Source organism: Loxodonta africana, chromosome 9 (assembly GCF_030014295.1).
Source record: "Loxodonta africana isolate mLoxAfr1 chromosome 9, mLoxAfr1.hap2, whole genome shotgun sequence".
NCBI lineage: Eukaryota > Metazoa > Chordata > Mammalia > Proboscidea > Elephantidae > Loxodonta > Loxodonta africana.
Window position 1 is genome coordinate 90,035,887 of NC_087350.1, and position 23,770 is coordinate 90,059,656.

At 35.2% G+C, this 23,770-nt stretch overlaps 1 protein-coding gene across 2 annotated transcripts in view; it reads left to right on the top strand.

Moving 5' to 3' along the window:
* CAAP1 (caspase activity and apoptosis inhibitor 1) overlaps positions 1-21,509 on the top strand; it is a 40,625-nt gene extending 19,116 nt beyond the window's left edge. For both annotated transcript variants that reach the window (XM_003407327.4, XM_064291824.1), the window contains exons 5-6: positions 6,221-6,294; positions 19,508-21,509. In XM_003407327.4, the coding sequence (XP_003407375.1) occupies positions 6,221-6,294; positions 19,508-19,854 (421 nt within the window). In that variant the 3' untranslated portion in view covers positions 19,855-21,509. The remainder of the gene's footprint in view (positions 1-6,220; positions 6,295-19,507) is intronic.
* The last annotated feature ends 2,261 nt before the right edge of the window (positions 21,510-23,770 follow it).

Genomic DNA, 23,770 nt, shown 5'->3' on the forward strand with positions numbered 1-23,770 from the left:
TACCAATTATGTCTGGTAGAACTCTGTGGCAGGTGTGGAGTTTTTGTATGTATAAGTAACTTTCAAAGGGCAGTGATATTTAGCCATACCCTAAACTCTGTCGGTAAGTTTCAACAAAAGTGAACTTGTTGGAAATAAGAGTTCTTCATAAACTCCTATTGTTAAACTTAAAAGAAATAAAGTATTTGAGTAAAACCTATAGTGCGCTGGAGCACTGAATATATGAGTAGCATAAACCTGCCATACATAATTAAACGTTTTTTATCAATGGATACAAGAACCGGCCTCAGGTAGACCTGAGACCTGGCCTTGTTGGGGATAATACATTTAGGAAGTTGACCTTTGATTTATCCAACTCACACAACCACTTTGGAATGTACGGGATTGTTTTGTACCAGTTACTTTTTTGTTTGTTTAACTCTTTATTATGGAAACTCAACACAAAAGAGGATAGTATATTGAGTCCTTGCATACCTATTACTTAGTATATCCCATTCCATACTATTTTAACCCCCCTCAACTTCTCCCACTCTGATTACTTTAAAGCATACCTTGACCAAGTTACTTTTAAATGGTGAGCAGATAGGCACTTCCCCAGAATCACTAAAACATTCCTAATAATGGGAGGAATTGAATCTCTGAGGTCCTAGATGGGATGGATCTTCACTCCATTCAGGTGATATGATTTTCACTCTGTGTTTCTGTGGGGACCTTTGAGAACTTGGGATAATTTACTTTTTGTTACTAAAAATGTCAAGCATATAGAAAGGTAGATAACACTATAATGAATCTCATATACTTGTTGCTTAGATCTAACAGTTATAGTACTTTTCCCTATTTGCTTCATCTTCTTTTTTTAAAACTATTTTAAAGTCGGTAACAGATATCTTGATTCTAAGTTCTTATGTTTGCATTTCTAGAAAATAGAGACATTTTCCCACATAGGCATAATACCATTATAACACTTAACAAAATTAGCAATAGTTCACTAATATGTGATAGCCATTTCATATTCAAATTTTCCCAGATGTCCCAAAAAGGTATTTTTCCAGGTGATGTCTTTAAAACAGAATACAAGTGAAGTCTTCACATTGCATTTGGTTATGTCTCTTTAAGTCTTTTTTCATCTAGAACTGTCTTAGCTTCCTTTTTTTTTATTAATGATTTTGACTTGTTGAGGAAACTAGGTAAGTTGTCATAGAATGTCTCACCTGCTGGCTTTATCAGATTGCTTCTGCTTCGTCCTGGTGTTTGATTTGTTCCTACATGCTCTGATTTTTCCCAGAAGCTGGAAATTATTTATTTTTAAAATTAATAAGTATAGTATTTTATTGCTGTTCTAACAAATTAACACTTAGTGGTTTTAAACACCACATATTTATTTTCTTACAGTTCTGAAGGTTAAAAGCCAAAATCAGTTTCATTGGGCTAAAGTCAGGATGTCAGCAAGGCTGATTCTTTCTAGGGCTTTGAACCAGGTCGAACTGGTTTGGTCATGGCCGATGAAGCAAAAGCAGAACAGACCCAAATTTTTAAAATTGGGGTGATCCAAAACCATAACTGAAATGGAAAAAATTATAGGCCAAAGCCCTGGAATGGGAGACTTGGAAGAAGCGTAAGTGAGCCCTTTCAGGAACCTGATGTGTGAGACTGGATTATTGCCAGAATTGAGGAAAGTGACACACACTCATAGTGGCAGGGTCGGCTGCCATCTTTGAGCAGCGCACGGCTCTTTCTGACTCTGCAAAATCTGACCGGCAAGAGATTTGATTGCTCTGCAACGTGTACACTGCCCTTGTTTTCAAATAGGGAGATTAGGTTTCTAGCAGGGCTTTAACCTGTAATTTTTCTATTCTGGTTCAGATAAAGCCACTGTAAACATTAGCGTACAAGTTTTTGTATGAACATAGGTTTTCTACTTCACTTGGGCAAGTACTTAAGAGTGGGGTTACTGGCCATATAGTAAGTGTATGTTTAACTTTCTAAGAAACTGCCAAAGCATGTTCTGCAGTGGCTAGACCATTCTGCATTCCTACCAGCTATGTATGAAAGCTCCACTTTGTTCGGCATCCTAGCTGATACTATGTATGAAAATTCCACTTGTCAGTTGTTCTAATTTTAGCTATCTTAATATATGTATAGTGGTACTTCACTGTGATTTTCGTATGTGATTATTTGCCATCCATATATCTTCTTTGGTGAAGTGACTTCATTTCTTACCTATTTTAAAAAATTGGGTTATCTCACTGTTATGATTTCATAGTTCTTTATATATTCTAGATACAAGTCCTTTATGTGTAACTTGGAAATACTTTCTTCTAGTCTGTGTCTTGTTTTTTCATTTTCTTAACAGTATTTTTGGAAGAGCAGAAGTTCTTAATTTGGTGAACTATAATTTATTTTTATTTATAGATCATGTTCTTGATATCATATCTAAGAAATCTTTGTTTAACTTAGACTCTCAAAGACTTTTCCTGTGTCTTATATGATTTTGTAGATTTACATTTAGGTCTTTGATCAACTTTGAGTTAATATTTGTGTGTGGTGCAAGATACAGATTGAGAATCATGTTTATATAGATAGTTGTATTGGCACCATTTTTTCAAAAGACTATCATTTATCCACTGGATTGTCTTTGCACCTTTGTTAAAAATCAGTTGACCGTATATGTCTGGGGCTATTTTTGGACCGTATTCTGTTCCATTAATCTATATGTTTATCCTTTCTCCAATACCATGTTGTCTTGGTTTCTGTAGCTTTGTTATCTTGAAATCCAGTAGTTTGCATCCTCCAACTTTGTCTCTTTTCTTTTTTCCGAAATTGTTTTGGCTACTCTAGTTTCCTTGCCCATCTCCTATTTTTAAGATAGGCTGGCTTCAGGCAGTCTCTGTTGTTTAATTCCAGGAGTGTGGAGAGAATTGGGGGTTGTTCTTTTGTGATGCCATTTTACCTGCTTCTCTGTCAGCTGACTTTTATCAAAATGGGAAGAATCAGGCTGTGCTTGGTTCTGTTTCCTTATTTTTCTATTGAGACATCTTTGAGTGTTTTTCATTTGGAAAGAAATTGACTTTTTTTTTCCTGTTTAGAATTATTTAAAATCTTTAGTAATACATGTGTGATTGTTCTTAAGTTCCACAAACCTCCCAATGTATTACTCTGTTAAAAAAAAAAAAGCACTGAGTTGCAAGAAAGGATTGTGAGTGGATAATAGTATTTGAGGGAAATGAAGAAAAGTTGGACTGGTGTTGACTTGAGACCCTAAACTCTGAGGATAGATCTAGGGCTCTGTTATAATCCAGGGCCAAGCTTGCAAATTAAGCTGCATTCAAAAAGAAGGGGCACTGCAGATGGAGGAAGGAAATTAGAAAATAAAAATAAGGTTTTTTTTTTTTTTTTAATGGAAAGGAGCACAAAGGTCATAAGAAGATTCTTAACCCAGACCAGCTTTGGCACAGTCTGTTTTCTTCTCTCTCTCTTTTCCTCTCCTCTGTCTCTGTCTTTGTATCCCTTTCCCTGTCTACCCTGTCTTCTCCTATCTTCTCTTTCTACTCTCCTCTCCAGTTGTTTTAAAATTCTTACATAGTTTTAAAATGATTGATAGAAATGTTTAAATGTCATTTGAGTGTAAATTGCAATTTCTTTAACTTTCCTAACTCTTGCACCTAGTTTGTCTTATTTGCTAGTAGCTATTTTTTTACTTTCATAAAGCTAGAAATAAAAATGTATCATATGTGCATGCTGTAGTTTTCTTAAACTTGAATACACTTCTTTTTTTCACAAATACATCACCTTTCATGCTATTTAATGAATTTAAATCACATCAGAGAACTTTGAACCCATATGATAATTTTAATTATAAAGTCTACATCTTGGAAAAATCAGCTAGTATAGATTTTAAAATTTTACACTATTTCTGGGATTTTTTTCAACTTCTGATAATACTGGTATAAAAACATCTGGCTTTTCACTTTTCAGCCACAGGGTGGTGTCCTGTACCTACTCTTTGAAATTCTCTGTGGTGACTTTCTTCATCAGCCTGCTCAAACCCAGCTCGAGATAAAATAGAATGTTATAGAAGTTCTCATTGGGTACCAAAATAAATTGTTTCTAACAGCAAATAGTCTTTAAACCTGTTGCTATCAAGTGGATTCCAACTCATAGGGACCCTATAGAAGAGCCTAATTTTACTTAAAGGAGCTTCAAGGGACTTTCACAGAGAAGCTAGTTTTACTGCATTGTTACTAATTAAAAAAAAAATAAAATGGTGATAATTCCAAACTCATTACAATATTCCAAGAATAAGAATAGTACAGAAAATTCATATACCCTTTATCTGGATTTACCAATTAACATTTTATTACTTTTGCATACACACTCTTCATGTATATGTATGTATATTTTTTCTGAAACATTTGATGGTAAGTAACATACATCATGGCATTTACTCCTGAATACTACATTGTGTTTTTCGTAAAGACAGAGGTATTCTACCTATAACCACAATATAGTTGTCAACCTCAGTAAATTTAGCCTGATACAATACTTCTATCCAATCTACCATCTATGTTTCAATTTGTCATTTGATTCAATAATGTTCTTTATAACATTTTCCTCCTCTAGTTCAGCAGTCTCAGGTGTGCTTGTACATTTAATTGTCATGTCTCTTTAGCCTCCTTTAACCTGAAATATTTCCACAAACTTGCCTTTTATAACATTACCATTAAAAAAAAAACAAACAAACAAACCCTTCTTTCTCTTTTAATAGAATATTCCTTATTTTCATTTTGGGTTTGTCTGATGTTTCTTAAACGTAGGTTTTACATTCTCAGCTAAAATATTACATATGTCGTGTCCTCAGAACTTCATGTACGGTCCACCTGACTTTTGCTGGGGATGTCACATTATGTTTTTGTTGGAGTAATTTCTTTGTAAATTTAGATGTGTGTGTTTAGAGGAAGGACGAAGTGCTTTTCAAGGATGTGTAAGTGTAAACATTTTTTTCTACAGAAAGGTGCTTCGAAATAGATTAATGCTCCCAGTAGGTGAAATCTAATTTGACTGCAAGGCTTGAGGTAACACATTGAAACTTTATTCCTTGCAAAGCTCTTAATATAGTGTGTTGGCATTTAATCTGTCCCTGGATTTTCAAGGAGCATTGTCGATATCCTCCTTGGGATCTGCCAATTAATTATTCTGGTGAAAAAATAAAAGAGCAGGTGACATTAGAAATAAGTATAAAAAACGGAGACATCTGAATTACAAATCTCTCAGATGTCATAATTAATACAAAGTCCAAATTATTTTATAGTGTGTTTGAGTTCCTGCTTAAATTAGTAAAATTTTAATACAAAATAAAGATCAAAGTGCTGGTATGTTGACTGCAAAGAATATGGTAACCTGAAATAAATGATCACAAATCTTTTCTTTTTTTCCCCTCTTTCATTATTTCAGTTGTTTGCTACTGTTAACTGGGTAGAAATAGTTTTATGAGTAGAAAAATTTCCTAAATATATCAAGTGTAGTGGTTTTAGAGTATGTATAAAACTTCTTGGAAGGTTAGATACTACGAAACTAGTAGAAAATAGTCACCGGTCTCGCTTGAATAGTTGAAATTAATTGATTAGTTGAGTTTTTAGCTGAAAAGTATTTGTGACATGTAACACCCTCTAAGCGCCTGAGTTTAGTTTGTAGCTCTGTTGCAGAACATGATGAATCAAAACTTTCTTTGGGCATGATCTTACGCTTGATCCGTTTACTTGGATGGCATATGTATATAAAAAATGCATTTCCCACAGACTGTAGACATCAGAGCATTTGAGGTATGAAATTACATGAATATAAAATAATTTGAATGCTGAAGTGCCCATTAAATTCAACAGTCGAACTTGAAAAATTATTGGATACTGCTGTGCGTTGTGATTTCTCTCATCAGCTACCCTGCAGAGTATTAGAAGGGGAAAAAAATTACCTCTGTCTTCCTTCCAAGTTTGCCTCTTGATTTTACAAAGAAGTGCACCATTTAAATTGGCTGCTGCTGCTGCTTCTGACACTTGTGTACATGTTTCTGTATTTCCACAGTGCACCAAATGCTACTCTGGGGGCTTAGAAGAATTCAGTGTGTCTTTCCAAATGCCTAACTGAATTCTAGGAACGTGGACAGTAAATAGTATTTGGTTTAATGTAGCTTCAAAAATTGTTTTTCTTTCTTTTCATTCCTCAGACAAGACATGTGTATAGATTCTACTTCATCCCTGAGGGAGAACAAGCAACCTGAAGGTTTAGAATTAAAACAAGGTATGGATTAAGTACTTAATTTTTGTATAACACTTACCTGAAATTCAGAAGCATTTTAACAATAGTACATTTTCACAGTGTTCTAATTCACTTCCACTTTACAGAGAGGGAAAAAGAACCATTTATTTGGTCCAAGATCAAAAGAGTCAAGAACACGTTCTTTCATTCATGATTCCTTAAGCCACTAGAACCTATCTCAGTAATGTATAGTGGCTGATTCTCCGAGAAAGTTGTCATCGTGAATAATTTTAGTTCAGCAATCTCTACTACAGATCTTAACTGCAGAATATTGAAGATATGTTATCTGGGTAACTTTAGGTTGTATATGGAAAAAAGTCATAAATTTTATAGGATAACTTTTTTCCCTTTTTTTGCAGAGATATTTTATCCTTGCTTACTTTCTACTTATTGTTTTCTCTAAATCAGTAGTTTTTGACAGTACCATCTAGCAGAAGTGAAGTGGTAATTTGTAATTTATTAGAACCAAGTTAGATTAATAGGGCTAATCTCCTAAATGTCTTTTTTGTTTCTTCTCATGCGTAGTAGGAAAAATTGAAAGTATAATAAATTTTTATTAGTTACTGAAATGCCACCTCACATTTTTCCATTTTCCTGATAAAATTAATTTAGAGGAGTAAGAACCTGTTGCTGCCAAGAGGGTTGTGCTTTCTATTGAGTAAGGAACTAATCTTTGATATCTTAGAATAGTTTCTCTAAAACCTGAGTCATAAGAACATATTTGGTATAGAAAAGGAGGTCACCTGTTTACTTAGGCAGAATTTTCCCCCACTGTGGTCTGTTACTAATGTTTAATTAGCAAAGTGAAAAATAAAATTGGGTAATTATTTTTGAGATTTGTTCAATTTATATGTGGGGAGAACAAACTCTAGATTTTTCTGTAGTTCTCGTTTATGTACTATGGGGCTTATAGATGCTTCTGATGATTTTGGGAATTCCCATGCTTTTCAGAAGTCCTGTTATGTTAGTCTCAGAAATAGCTTGACAAAATTATGTCTTTGTGCTCTGATGACTTCTGAATACTGCCCACGTACATAAACTCAGATTCATAGTTTCATTTACATATATTTGTCATATATATATAAATTCCTGCTAAACATAAGTCATTTTCATATATTATAGTCATAGTCATATCCTTAGTTCAATTCTGTTACATCACTATGCATATTGGACAACACTGCTATTTTTTTTCCTTTGATTCTACTCTTTGCCTCAAATGAGCAGGCTATAATGTGCAGGGTACACTATTATTACATTTTTACTCAAATAATACTTGCCTTCTATGTTTGTTTGTCAGCCGCCCCATCTGCCCACAAGGTATTTTTATAAGTGCTGCCATGCCAATATTTTTTACATGTTGATGTGAAAAAAAAATTAGCCCGTTTATTAAAGTACCTTCCTGGGGGAGGGTGGAGTTGGCAAACTAATGTAGAAGGTGGGCGTTATTTACGTAAAATACGGGAGATCATTTGGGGAAGGAAGAATATCATATAAAATATAGAAAAAGCTAGAATGTGCAGGTTAATCTCAGTTCCTTAGGAAAAAAGGAGTGGAGGCAATATTTTACAAATCAGCCAGTGCTGCCCTCTAAGGGAAGATATTTTTCTACTCCTATATACTACCAGTTATACCAGTTGCCGTGGAGTCGGTGTCAGCTCACGGCAGCCCCACGTCTGTCAGCGTAGAGTTGTGTTCCATATGTACAGCGCCTGGTATTAGAGTTCTTTAGAATTCCCTTCCCAGTGTCAGCCTGTTTTGCTGCAATTTCCTTATGGTAACTCCAGTCATTTGAAAATGAGCCATGGAGGCAGAGGGAGAACAAATGACCTGAGATGTCACAAAGCCCACACCTTTATGCATAGGAGCCTATAGACAACCCTCAGGTTCTCAATCAGGCATCAGAAATATCAAGGACACACTCTGATGGCATCAATAATGTCAACAAGCAGAGGTGAGAAAACAAGACCAAAGTGCAGCAGTACTGCTATGCAATATAATAATTCACGCTCATGTGGTGACTAAATCTATAGGAAGTGGTTAAATTGTCAGTTCTTGTGTTTAATAAAGCAGGGAAATAGATACAGGTTTTTAGAAAAAAGGTCTATAAAAATGATTAAAGTGCAAAAGGTTTTGTTGCATAATAGAATAAACATAAATTATATAGAAAATTCATTATGTAGAATATCATCCAGATAAATACTAATTTAGCTGAAATCTGAACCAGACAGTAACTTGCTTGGAGTTGCCCAGGAATCTGAGGTCCAATAAGACAGAAAAACCTTAGTAGGCTCAATGAAGATGATTGCCTTTTTTCTGAATGAATAAATACTGTCTATTTTTACTCTGCAAAACTTTAAAAATCAATTTAGTATTTATTATCTCTAACTTTTCTTTCATAAGTAGCTATTCTTGCTCATAGTGAGCGCCGTAACAATGGAACATATAATGCTCCTTGTGAATATATTCTGTCATTTTATTTAATGGCTTGACCATTTAAAAACATGCATCTAAGCTTTTTTAAGCCTATTTCGTACTAAAATAAACCATTGTTCAGTAGGCCAATGCATAAAGCAACACTGAATTTTCCTTCAGAATAAAGTAATCATGTTACATGACGTATTATTAGTATATGATAAAAAAAAAAAAACCCATTGCCATTGAGTCAATTCCAACTCATAGTGACCCTATAGGACAGAGTAGAACTGCCCCATACGGTTTCCAAGGAGCGCCTGGTGGATTTGAATCGCTGACCTTTTGGTTAGCAGCCATAGCTCTTAACCATTATTCTACGATGGTTTCCCAGTATATGATAAAAAAACCAAACCCAATGCCGTCGAGTCAGTTCTGACTCATATGAGTCCCAGTATATGATAGTGACCAAAAAAACCAAACCCATTATCTTCGAGTCGATTCCGACTCACAGAGACCCTATAGGACAGAGTAGAACTGTCCTATAGGGTTTCCAAGGAGTTCCTCATGGCTTCGAACTGCCAACCTTTTGGTTATAGGTTAGGTAAGTTACATTTTCAGTTTTTTTCAGCTTCCAAAATACTCAGATATTGAGAAATGGTAACTATGAATTAGTTAAATTGACATTGGCATTTCTTTGTCTAGTACTGGTTGCATTTGTCTTGACAGAAAATACCATTTATGAAACTGGCAGTATTGAAGATGAGTATCGGATTGTAAACTAATTTCTACAACAATTTAATCTTGAACTGATAACTACAGAACTTCTTCACTGTGCAAACATTATTTAAATGTAAATAGAATCTGTTGGTTTTTTGATTGGTACTATAGTAAAAAGAAACTCTTGTTAGAATTAGTTTCCTAAATCATTCATTTTAAGCCACGGGCAGCTGTATAAGAAACATTGGTTATGTTTTGCTCTTTAATATTGCTGTGTTTTTGTGTACATATGCAAGTTCACGTGTGAAAGCCTGAGTTTGTAGGTCAGTTTCCTGAAGGATTTCAGAGCTGTGTCATTGAAAAAAAAAAAAAGTGATGGTTAATTAGAAATTTCCTAAATTAGTCATTGTGTTGTAGTTAAAAATGAAAGCTGCTATTTGTCTGGTGTATTTTATATATAGAAAATATTTTAAAAATATCAAACAAATTTCTGCTAATCTTAATGAATCCTCTTCTTACAGACTTTTTTTTTGAAAAAAAGAATGTAAATTTACTCAGGACGTTAAGCAATATTAAAATATTGGTCTATATTTAAATTGTTGCTTTGAAGGTTACAACTAGAGATATGCATATGTTTGCAAATTGTTCTCCCTTGTAACATCAAGAATTAAGTTCTCATGTTTTCATTCCTTCTTGGAAGTTTTCATAAGTAATTAAAAAAAAATTATGCATGAGAAATAGCTGAGGGAAGTGTGGTTTAAGAGTTATGGTTTATAGCAGTCATTTAAAAATATTTGAAGGGCTGTGAAATGGTAGAGGGATAGGCTTTTTCCATGTGGCTTATGAGAATAAAAATAGGGCTAGTAAACAGGTGTTATTTCAAATATTCAAAAGTATCAGAAAAACAGTCATGTGCCGCCTTGAGAGTTGGGTTCCTATTACTGAAGGCATTCAGCTGTAGATTACATAAACAGCCACTTGGTGGTGCTGTTGTAGAGCTAATTCAAGCAATGCTTGGCTGTTGGGCCTTGATCTTGAAGGTAATTTCTAGCTGTCAGATTTTTTGAAGACCAATGCCTGGTGCAGTGTCTCCACTTGGGAGGGGTGTTTAATAATTGTTTTTGTAAATTGTTTAGTGGAAGCAGAGTGTAAGTATACAAAACCTTTCTTCTGTTGTCTCTACATTTTTTATCTAATGGGAAGAGAAAAGATGCTTGATTTAGCCTTTAAGCTGTGTGATGGGTGCTTGAAATTCATTCATTTGAATATAGTTATTAAAATATGTAATTATATAGTATATGAAATGATAGAAGTTAATAAGACATTTACTATATCTTATGCTGAATCTTTTCACATTAGATTTCTTCTGTAAAAAATGCTTTCTTTTTAGGAGAGAGATATGCAGACACACTTGAAAAAACATGCACACAGAGTTTTGCTTTGTGTGAGACTCAAATCTTCCTACTTTAAAGAAAAAAATAATGTGGTTGCTTCCTGCAATTATATTTTGGCCTTCTAGCTCATCAGTTTTTTTTTAGCTCATCAGTTAGATAGTGAACGATAGCTTTAAAAATTACCTTGTTAACAAGAGCTTTAAGAAGTTGAAAGGTAGGCTTTAAAAATGTAAAAATGTTTGATTGCCAGTAGTTAAGCTATGTGGTGAAAACTGAGGGTAGGTATTTTCTGTGGTGGACTTTCAGCCTTTCAGACGAATGGTTACCAAAGTGTGATTGTGCATACGCCCTGGGAATGTAGGGGGAAGATACCACAACTCCTAAAATAAATGAAAAAATATATAAACATGATTATTTGTCCCTTTTAAAATTTCAAGTTATATATATATTATTGTAGTGGTGGAGCCCTGGTGGCATAGTGGTTAAAGAACTTGGCTGCAAACCAGAAGGTCAGCAGTTCCAATCTACCAGCCATTCCTTGGAAACCCTCTGGTGCAATTTCTAGTCTGTTCTGGAGGGTTGCTATGAGTCGGAATCCACTTGATGGCAAGGGTTTTTTTTTTTTTTTTTTAAGTGATAGTAGCACCAAACCAAAGCCAAACCCACTGCCCTTGAGTCGATTCTGACTCATAGCGACCCCATAGTGTTCCCAAGGCTGTAAATCTCTGTGGAAGCAGACTGCCACATCTTTCTCCTGCAGAGCCACTGGTGGTTTTGAACCGCTGACCTTTTGGTTAGCAGTCCAACCTTTTAACCACTGCATCCCCAAGGCTCCATACATATTGGTTCTGAGATGAATAAAAATACATATACTGGGGCAGGTACTTAATAAGGTTTTTACTGATAGAGTTGCATCCATAAAGAAATTTGAGAGTCCACTTTTTCAGGCTATCATAAAGAATTGATGATGGCTGTAGCTTATTGATTTATCATTGGAAAAAAAAAAGGTGTGATATGAGAGATTTTGCCATCATTAAGCAAAGATTTTAAATATAAAACTATGTGAGATAACAGAATCCATAAAGTGAGGGGTAAATAGAAAAGCCCAACTGATTTTTAGTCTTGCCATTATTGTTTTGAAGTACTGCAAAGATGGGTAAGTTGATGAATTAGAGTCAGAAAGAATGAAGAAATGACTATTCAGATAAAAAGGAATTGAGTTTTGCTGAATCTTCACAACTATAGTTGAAGGAATAAAAACAAGTTTTCAGAATTAAAAAGATAATGAGAAAAATACCATCAGAGACTATTGCATTGTAAAGAAGGAGGTGATAAAGATCATTAGCTAATTAAGCAGCATTCATAGGGCAGGAGGTTTATGTGACCACCATCTGCATATTGCCATACAAACCTCTGATTGGTGAAAGCTCTTTGCCTTTCGCATTTTTCCCTTTGAAGACCCAAATTGCAGTGCTGAGTGTTAGGGAAGGTGGGGGAGACCTGATAGAGTTACAGGGTTGCCTGGAGCTGGAAACAGAGAACCATAAGTACCACTGATCTGTTTTAAAAGTTTGTGTTTAATTCCTTTCCTACTAGCCCTTGCTTATCTCCTTGGCTGGCTTTAGTAAATAAGTATTCACGGAAAGAAGCTTCTAAGCATGACCTTAAGTTCTTTAAAGGGTTTTTAAAAACTTGTTCTAGGGAAATGATGTCCAGTTCAGCAGTTGGTGAAGTAAAAAGAGATTGTGGTATAACTCTCAGTGGGACTTAAGAATTTACGTTTCTTTTCTCATTCCTTTGAGCTTTTTCACAAGTTATTACCAGCAAATGACCCCCAACAGGATCCTCCCAGGTTTTTAATTTGTCTCTTTCTTTAAGTAGTAGTTGAATGAAAGGGTGAAAATTACATTTTGTACGGCAGATTAGCGCATACTGTTTCTGTACCTTTTGAAGGCTCCTCTGCTGCTTTTAATTGTGACTTTTCTGAATTAAAAAAAAAAAAGTTTACCGGCAAGGTTTTTGGATGCATAATGACCTGTGTCTATTTTATTGAGAATAAAATTACAAAGGATTTGATTCATTATTGTGAGAGGAATGTTTATTTCCATGTTACTTTAAATGATGCCCATTTTGAACTTTTAGCCTGTGATGTCTTTCATAGGGCCCTAGACATGCTCCTAGGGCTGCGACTTCAGAGATTGCATGGTCCGGACCTGCAGTAGATGCTTGGGTCTTTGGAATAACACTGTGCTTCTCAGTCATTCTGTTCACGTCCAGTTCATTGGAAAATAGCCTCCTTATATAGAAGTGCTCCTACCAAAGGGAAGATAGTAAATGCTAGACTTGAATTCAGACTTTGTTGCCAATTTCTGAACTTTTTCCGTACACATTGCAGTCAGTGATTTAATTAGCAGTTTTGGTTGCCTTATCACGTAGTTGATACATATTGTTACATATTGAGCCTACAGAGAAATATTTATTTATTTTTAACACACCCTTTTGAGTTCTGTCTCCTGCATCTTATTTAGGTGGATTTAAGGGACCCAGGGAGCCCTGGTGATGCAGTGGTTAAAGTGCTTGGCTGGTAACCAAAAGGTTGATGCTTTGAACCCCCCAGTTGCTCTGCTGGAGAAAGAGGTGGCAGCCTGCTTTCGTAAAGATTACGAAAGCCTTAGAAACTGTATGGGGGCAGTTGTCCTCTGTCTTGTAGGGTTGCTGTGAGTTGGAATCCACGCGATGGCGGTGGGTTTGATTTGGTGGGTCTAAGGGACCTACAGGAAGATATTGTCAAGAAGATACCGTCAGCTTGAGCTAAGTCAGTTCGTCATTCCAATCATTGAAGCTTCTGTGGTGGTTTTGATTCTGTTATGATTTAGAGGTAACATAGAATGTTTAAGTGTATGGATTTTGTAAATATACTTGGATGTGAATTCTTATTTTGCCACATACTAGCTATGTGAACTGGGGCAAGTTATGTAAACTCTCTGCTTCTCAGTTTCTTCATTTCTAAATGGGGTTAATAAATATAATTGCCTGTTATGTCAGTATAGGATTGTTGTTGTTGTTAGGTGTCGTCAAGTCGATTCTGACTCATAGCAACCCTGGGTACAGCAGAATGAAACACTGCCTGGTCCTGCGCCATCCTCACAATTGTTTCTGTGCTTGCACCCATTGTTGTAGCACCGTGTCAATCCATCTTAGTGAAGGTCGTCGTCTTTTTCGCCGACCCTCTACCAAGTATGATGTCCTGCTGCAGGGACTGATCCCTCCTGATAACATGTCCAAAGTTTGTGAGACTCAGTCTCGTCATCCTCACTTCTAAGGAGCATCCTGGCTGTACTTCTTCCAAGACAGATTTGTTCGTTCTTTTGGCAGTCCATAGTATAAAATTAGATGAGTTAATACCTGTGAGATATTTTAGAGATGGGTCTAGTATATAGTAAAAAAAAAAAGTGTATAGTAAGTGCTGATAAATATTGCCTCATAATTATTTCTAGCCTCTTTTTTGTTGTCATCATTCTTTTCTGCCTCATTACCTCAATACCATTCTTGGCTGTCTCTAATTGGTAAAAGTCTCTATTTTGAATCATAGTCCCTCTTTATGTAACTTTTATCCATTGGTCTTCTGTGAAATCTGATGTCTTTGTGGTTTGCTTCGCTTTCATTTTTCTGTCAATTTGATCCTATGTACTTACATTTTGTAAAAATTCTGCAAAATTTCTGATCTTTAGATGATGTACTTTCTCGTTGTCTAACACCCATGTTATTCTTTTAAAACTTTTTACAAGGTTATATTCTTTTAAAGAATGAAGAAATACATGCATTCATGCAGCAAGAATGGGAAAATTCATTTTCCTCTCTCCTTTTTCTACTTCCACTACCTTTTGCAGAAGTAACCACTGTTAATAATTTAGAATACTTATGTTATTTTTAACAAATGTGATTGTTGCTCTTCAGCATACTTTTTTGACTTAACGGTATATTTTGGTCATTTTTCCATCCTACCAGTCTATTAAAAAAAAAAAAAAATTTTTTTTTTTTAGCAGTCTATTACTTTTTTTTTTTTTTAGATGGATAAAAGTCTTATTTTTACTAATGGGTAAAAAGTAATATTTTAATTTTTATTTCCCTAATTAGAAGTAAGTTGAACTTTTCTTTATGTATTGGCCCTCTGTATTTCATAGTATGTAAATTGCTTGACTGGTTTCTACCCTGTGCCCATGTTTTTGGTTGTTTCTTAATGATAGAGATTCTGTATACTCTTATATTAATTATTTTTTTAAAAATATATTTTGCTAATATTTTATTTCAGTCTGTTTCTGTCCTTTAATTTTATTTATGGTATTTCCTTTCTCAGAAATCCTAGTATTTATTTAGCAAAATCGGTTGATTTTTTTTTTCCCTTGTAGATTCTCCATTTTGTGTCCCTTAATTTTATCAGTAAATTTATAATTTCATGCTATTTTTAAGTATCTCTCTTCTGTTACTTCAGTGGGTTCTTGGTAGAGAAAAATGTAGATATGTGTGCTCAGTTTGCCATCTTGAGCACAATTCAAACAGGCATTTAAATACCCTGTGTTCTAGGGCATTGGCCTAATTTAATAATTCTCTATCAGGAGGTTTCACAGATGGGCAGCCGTACATAACGGTGGATGAACCCTTATTTAAATACCCTGTGTTCTAGGGTATTGGCTTACTTTAATAATTCTCTATCAGGAGGTTCCACAGATGGGCAGCCGTACATAACGGTGCATGAACCCTCATTTAAATACCCTGTGTTCCAGGGTATTGGCCTAATTTAATAATTCTCTATCAGGAGGTTTCACAGATGGGCAGTCGTACATAATGGTGGATGAACCCTCGTTTTATTCCTTAGAACCGTTTCCAGTGAGTTGACTTATTAGCAAGTAGAATAGGAATTCTGTAAAGGTTTAAATATGCCAGCATAACTTATTTTTTTAAATCCTTTTAAAATTTTTATAACTTGAAATGTTTTATGATATGTTTAATAATTCTTGTAAGTTTGTTTACTTTCACTGGATATTTATTTAAAATTTTTATTTTAACCAAAAGAACACCTATGATATAAAATATTTTTCTTTTACCTAGATTAGGGACACCTGCAGCTATCATGCATTCAAGTTTGTTGTAGGAGTATTGGTATTGTATTTTAGTTTTCCTAGTATGTAGTATACTCCTTTTTGTCTATGTTGAATATATATTACTTTTAAAGTGAATGAGCCCCGTGTAGTTGTATTTTTTTTCTTTCTGTTAATAAAATGCATATAGGGTATTGGTGTTCTGTTTAGTTGTGGGATATTTTGCCTTCATCAGTTTATCCTGTGTTCATAACTATGCCTCATTAAATAATATAAGCAAATATTTCTCTGATAAATTATTCCACTTATTTGTATGTGTCAGTGATGAATTTGGGTAGTGAGTGATTCATTTTGTTGTCTAGATAATCACAGACTAAATGGATTGGCCTTGTTATTTAAAAAAAACTTTGGTACTTGGGTGCAGATTTTGACTGGGGTATGAATCAAATTGGTAGCACAAAGATACCAGGAAAATGAAAGACAAGAGAGATGGTGAATGTCTGCAGACAAGAAGACAATGTAATAGAACACACACTGGTGAGTAGTTGATTAGGGAATCAACCATAGGAGATGAGTGCTCAATAAATCCCTGTAATCTTTGTTCCTTTGTCCCTAAAAACATTTTTAACTCTGACTTTGGCTTTCTATGACTTGGTAGCCAAACTCTTTGAAATTCACTAATGCTTTTCTATAAGCTCTTTTCTCCAAAGTTCCCTTTTTGCTTTGTAGTATTTTAGGGGCCATCCATCTTACTGCATATATAAAGTAGCAGAATTAATGTAAAGAATATGTCATATCCTCTTCTTTCTTTGAGTTTAAAGTAACTGATTACTGTGACATCAGTAAATTAGCTCTGATTTTCTGCTTGGTCTCTTCCCTGAGCTACTCTTGATTATTATCTCTTTTGTAGTTTCTGATTTGAATTTTTGAATTATTTTTAATTACATTTTTATTATTTTACCTTAGATCCACCTATCCTTTATTTTATTTTTTATTATTTTTATTGTGCTTTAAGTGAAAGTTTACAAATCAAGTCAGTCTCTCATACAAAAATTTATGTATACCTTGCTGTGTACTCCTAGTCGCTCTCCCTCTAATGAGACGGCACACTCCTCTCTACCCTCATTTTTGTGTCCATTCACACATTTTCTGACCCCCTCTGCCTTCTCATCTCCCCTCCAGACAGGAGCTGCCCACATAGTCTCCTGTGTCTACTTGATCCAAGAAGCTCACTCCTTACCAGTATCATTTTCTATCCTATAGTCCAGTCCAATCCCTATCTGAAGAGTTGGCTTTGGGAATGGTTCCTGTCTTGGGCTAATAGAAGGTCTGGGAACCATGACCTCTGGGGCCTTTCTTGCCTCTGTCAGACCATTAACTCTGGTCTTTTTATGAGAATTTGAGGTCAGCATTCCACTGCTGCCCTGCTTCATCAGGGGTTTTCTGTTGTGTTCCGTGTCAGGGCAGCCACGGGTTGTACCCGGGCACCATCTAGTTCTTCTGGCCTCAGGCTGTTGTAGTCTCTGGTTTATGTGGCCCTTTCTGTCTTTTAGGTATCCTTCATATTTCTTAATGCATTTTAGTAACCTTAGTTTAACATGCATACGTTAAAACATTTGTTTCCTTTTTTTTCTTAAGGCCTTTAAAAAAATTAAATGTTATATGAAAATGAAGGATTTTTTTTTTCTGTTTTCAGACCATGCATTTGTCTGATTTTTTTTTTTTTAATTTAGAAAAATCACAGAAATACTAATAGCTAAGATTTATATGCTCATCATGGTGATGAGTCCAGTTATGAATTATTCCTCTGCAGAGGAGGTTTGGAGGAGACAAAGCTGGTTAACGGTGTGACTGGAGGGCCCACAGCTTAACTACTTCACCTTCCTCATATGCTGGGTCAGAGCTCCCCTTACGGAACAGCCACCAGGGCTGCACACCCACCCCCGCAAACCAGAGCCTGCTCTGCCTTTCTTGCCTCTAGAGTCACCGAAGTCAGCTCCAGGCTTCCTGCAAGCATTGTTCCCACCAAGGTGGAGGCTTCAGGCCCAGTTGGGCTCACTTTGGGATGCCATTGAACTCACACACATTTCTTCTAAACACCCCCCCTCCGGTGCCTCTTTTTTTCCCTCTCTTCCTATTCCCCCACAAATTTGAGCTGCAGGGCTTCAGACTGAATAGGAGCTGGGACCTAGAACAGGCACCTGCTGGGTGGTGCTGCTTGTGCATCCACCTAGAGGCATGCCCACAGAGGACGCTGACCCTGGGTGGCAGCTGGACATGGTGCCCCTGCTGGTAGGAGGGAGTGGAGGGCGCTGGGCAATGTGGGTCAGCTTCCCTGAGGCTGCCTAGACATGCTCCCCTAGGGAGAGGTGCTCCACAGCCATTGCCGCCATACCTGCCACTTTGTAAATGTGAAATGTCAGATAACAAGAGAGTTGGTAAGTGAGGAGTAGGTATAGGTGTATGTTAGTATATCGTTACACACCAATTCTTGGACTAAGATGATAAGTATGCTTCAGTTTTAATGCCTGGACGTTGTAAATGTACTTCCTTTCTTTAGAAAACCTGTTGCTGAAAGGTTGGTAAAAAAAATTTAGTAGAGCATAATTTACTCATTTGTAACTTATCTTTCATTGGCTACTGCTGCTAATAAGAAATTCTTTGGGAATTATCATCCAGGTTAAGGATATGTTAAGTAAAAGGTAAATGGTAACTGTATCTTAGGAAAAAACCAGGAAAATAAAGTATTACATTTTATATAATTTTATATAAACTTCAACTTGCTGTAATATTAGACCATGGACTTTAGAAATATTCTAGAATAACTCACCTTCCTTTTTACAGAGGAAAAAAAAAAAAAACCCAGAGGTAAAGGGATTTGTTAGAAATCACATGCTTCATGTCAGAGTAAAGGTTCAAGTTCTTAGCATCAGTTATAGAAGTTTTATAACAAGTGCATTTTTTAAAATTATGGTATACTAACTTTACTAATTAAATTCTTCTTGATGAGAACTTATTTTATCTTAGAAAATGGCCTTAGGCATTCTCTTTTAATTTATTGATTTAGAACAAACTGTTTGAAAAGATTTAGGGTAATTACAATGCACATGGTGTCCAGTTTGCTGATGGTATTTTTCCTTTTTTGTAGTTTATAAAGTGAAGTATTTTAAACTCCTAGAATTAAATTTTACTTCTCCAGTAATAAGCAATAATCTATCCAAAGGGTTTTCAACATCAACTTTCATTTTATAATGCAGAAGCTTCACTGTGATATAAAACCTTATGACATTTTAATTAGGAAAATAGATCATAGAACTTCATATGATGGAATAAATTTCCCACTGCTTGCATGTTCTACTAAACTGGAATGAAAAATATATTAAAACTTACATTAAATTAGATCTGTTTTCTGAGTTGAGCCATGAAAAGGGATAGAATGAGGATTATGGAATGTGTTTGGGACTCTGTGGGGGTGGGGTCAAAGCAGACCTTTAATGATAAAGGAAATTTTGGCCAGGGCATTTGGTTTACATGGTTCTTTCCCGTCTTATTTTTTTTTTCTCTTCATTGCAGGCAAAGGGGAAGATAGTGATGTACTCAGTATAAATGCAGATGCTTATGACAGCGACATAGAAGGCCCATGCAATGAAGAAGCAGCTGCTCCCGAGGTCCCGGAAAATACAGTCCAAAGTGAAGCTGGTCAGATAGATGACTTGGAGAAAGACATTGAGAAAAGTGTGAATGAGATTCTGGGACTGGCAGAGTCTAGTCCAAAGGAACCCAAAGCAGCCGCCCTGGCTGTTCCTCCACCAGAAGATGTCCAGCCTTCTGCACAGCAGCTGGAGCTGCTAGAACTTGAGATGAGGGCAAGAGCCATTAAGGCGCTAATGAAAGCTGGTGACGTAAAAAAGCCAGCATAGTTACTGAATTTGAATTTTAGGTGTATTTGAATGAAGCCATGTCATATAATTTTGTATGTGAAGTTTATTTTGGGTCTTATTTGACATTTCTCATGTAACTCTTATTAGGTAAACTGATCATAGGCCTAAAATGTCTGGTTGTTTTTTGTTACTTTTATATATGTGTGTGATTGTTTTATGAATTCATGACAAATATAGTTGGATAGCCTGGATATTTTGTTAGATTAGTAGTTAGCTACGTCTGCAAATTAGTAGTATCTTGAAAGCCATTAGCAAAGAGTCACAGTGTTTTTTCTTTACTTTTAAATATTTTGACACCAAACCTAAATGCTTCAGAAAGAGTGACCGAGCACATTGCTCTTAAGGCTACCTGTATTTCGCAGTAGAATATTAAATTATTACTTCTAGATTTGTTAACAATTTAAGAAATTTTGTTTATCTGCACTTTTAAAATACATGCTGTCTTGGAGATGCCTTCTACTGGTGTGAATTTACTAGTTAAAACAATCGCAGTTTTTTATAAGGATGAGATCCCAAATAGCTGAGAAAAATTTTTTTTTAATAAGTGAAAATAAGTGACTTAATTTACAGCAATTATTAACAATGTAGAACTAATTGCCCAAGTTTAATTCCAGCAGACAAGTCAGTCTGACAGGTATTTGATATTATTGGACACTTAGTTCAAGTTTTTTTGTTTTCAGTAAAAAAGGAACAAATTTTCATTTACATTCCAAGCTATCAGGAAAAGGAGAATGTTTTATTGTATAATATTTCATTTGGTGTTTTTTCTTGAAGATCTGAGGTGATATAAACTCCATGAGTCAAAAAAAAAAAAAAGACTCTCGTTCTGGAGCTGAAGACTTTTGATACTTTTCCAAAAGTGAAATTAATTTCAGGGACCTTTGATAGGTTGATGTCATCATTAATCTAATTTTGTATAGTTTTTGTAAATAAATTAACATCCTGCCATAATGAAAAATGCTTTTTCCTCCCGTCACTAATTGCAGTTGTTTGATACCCAAAATAAACTTAGATAGGGACCCCTAACTTAAAATAAATTAATTTTTCTTCATGAATATAAATCTCGGACTATTGTTTTATATTTGATTACAACTTTAGCATATTTTATTTATAAGTGTTATTATTGGTGTTGGATGAGAATCTTCCTTATATGTAAAGCTCTTGTAGGGGTTGTATTTTACTAGCTGGCTTAATGATATGTTCATTTTAGTAGCTTTCTTATGGAACTGGAGGGCATTTATTAAACATTGGAGTTGCAGTTACAATTTTTTTTTTTTTCCCAAACATGCCTTTAAAATAACCCTGCCTTTTTTTTTCTTTCTTTCATGAATCTTTCTGATGAAACCCAGAGGCCTATATCATTTGAGATGATTCTCTTACACTGGTAAATATGGATATGATTTAAACAGTAGTTCTCATTGTTACTGCTTTAGGATGAAAAAGCGTTGATTGTGGTAAAATAATTTTTCTATTCCAAATTAAATTAAAAGTTAAAATAATAAAAATAATAAACTTCACTGCTGCTTACAAATTATAAAATGCAATAGATGTCATTTGTGCAATTAAACATTTGGCATGAAGGTAGAAAAAGGCCTGAGTGCTCTATGACCTATTAAAGTCACCAGATTCATGGAGCATTGTGTGTGTGTTTTATTCAGTGTGCAGAATGGTCGGGAGAACGTTTGACTGGAGTGGGTATGTGTGAGGTAGAATGAGCTGAACAAATTAGAGGCTACTTAGATGCCTACCTTGGAAAAATCAACTTTTTCTCTTGTTCTTTTTTTTTTTTTTTTCCTTCATACTGAAAAACTTGAGAGGTTTTTAAGAATGAATAACTTTAGAGAATAGGAATAACTTTGTTTTAAAAATGCCAAAATAACGGGAAAATACCATACATTAACCTGGTGCTGCCATTTAAATCATCAGCTCCCAGGTATTTGTTGAGTGCCTCTAAGGTGTTCAGTCTTGTTCAGAATATTAAACTGGGAAACGCTATAGTACATATTTATGTGTGGAATACACTGATTAATAAAGATATGGGTGCTGGTGCTTCTTACGCCTAATTCCTCCTTTTTGCCAAGGTAAGGAAAATTTCTAGCACTATTAATTAAATTAGAACAGCCAAAAAAAAAAAAAAGAAATGACAGCTTAATTTCCCATTCAGCATCAAGCAGCCCTGATATTTGGCTTGACCCAAGTCTTGAAGGATAGGTGGCAGCTCATAAGGAGTCCTCCACATGAATGAGCAGTTACCTCAAGCATAAGCCTTAGCCTACTTTTCTATGTTCCTACTAATCTACACACAGTATATATCCTAAAAACCTATCACCTGGTTACTAGCATAACATTCCCATTATGAAAAAAATCACCTGAACCCTCCATATCTTTTTATTGTACACCTTCAATTCCTTAAAACTTTGAGGGAGTAAGTCCTTTCCTTGTAAATCTTTTTGCCAAAACTTCTTTTCCGCAAAATGTTAGATTTAGAGCGTGGAAATACCTAGAGGTATTTTCGTGAGCGTGCTATGCTAATTTTTTTTACAGCAACATGTGGAAGAGGATTGGCATGGTGGCGCTCATGAGGGTACCTTGTGGGGGAGGGCACATCCAGCAAGCGCAGAGGGTGTGCATTATTTGTGTAAAATACGATAGTTATCTGAATAAAGGTGTTGTGAATCTTTTGATCAGTAATACAAATTACAAGAAAATATGCATTTTTAAAATGCCATCTCAGGGCAAATATGAAGCCACAATTTGGGCCAGATCTGTATAGCAGCCTCAAAGTGTTAAAAATTCTCAGCCCTATTCTATCAGAAAAATTAGGAAAAGAGAGTCCGTAGTACTCTTCCTTTAATGTGTCTATCTAATCATTAAGATCCAAAAAACCACTGTGTTTTAATTTAAAGCTGCTTTAGATATTTTGGAGCCCTGGTGGTGCTGTGGTTAAGAGCTTGGCTGCCAACCAAAAGGTTCCCAGTTTGAATCCACCAGCCGTTCCTTGGAAACCTTATGGGGCAGTTCTCCTCTGACATGTAGGGTTGGTATGAGTCGGAATTGGCTCGACAGCTACGGGTTTGTTTGTATGTTTGGTTAGATATTTTACGTTTTCTTTATCTTCAAGTAGCATCCCTTTTTAAAACAAAAAAAGTTCTAGAAAGTAATCAATAGGAGCTCTATTTTCCTTGATCTTTAATAATTATTTTAAACTGCTTTGTGATCAATGGGTAAGAGCAGAAGGTTCTGGTTCTGTCCTAACAAGCTGTGTAACCCTGGACAAATAACTGTAAAATAAGAGAAATAAATAATCAGCCAATAAGAGACTTAGCTATATCTGTGATTTCAATAAAGGATGCCATGAAATTTTTGAAACGTATGGAACTCTCTTGAGGTTAAGTATTATCTCCTTCCCTTACTCACATTCAAAGTGAAGCAGTCTATTTAATCTTTGTCCCTCAGTGGTGCTGAAGATGAGCAATGGTCTTAAAAGTTATTTTTTTCCCCTTTATCACACTCTTCATTGTCAGGATGACTTGGTAAGTATACTGTTCAGAATTTCTTGCTTTGGCCCATAAACTTAGGTTAACTTATTTTTAATTAATGGCTTTATTTATTTCAAAAAAAAAGTAAATTACTTTAAAACTCAGTTTTTTTTCAAGCCTTGTAGTAAAAAATAGCATTCTTCTCAATCCTTGCCACACACTGCACTTGCTTCTGAGAGTTAACCACTTCCGAATCTTTTAGCTGTTTTTTCTAGTGTTTATCTCTGTATTTCTAAATAACATAATTGTTACATTATTTCTTGGTATTGTTTTAGATTTTAACTTTTGATCTGTTTTGGAATATGAAGATTAATCTCTATTCCCTCTTCTCCACAATGCATGTACCTCTTTCCCTC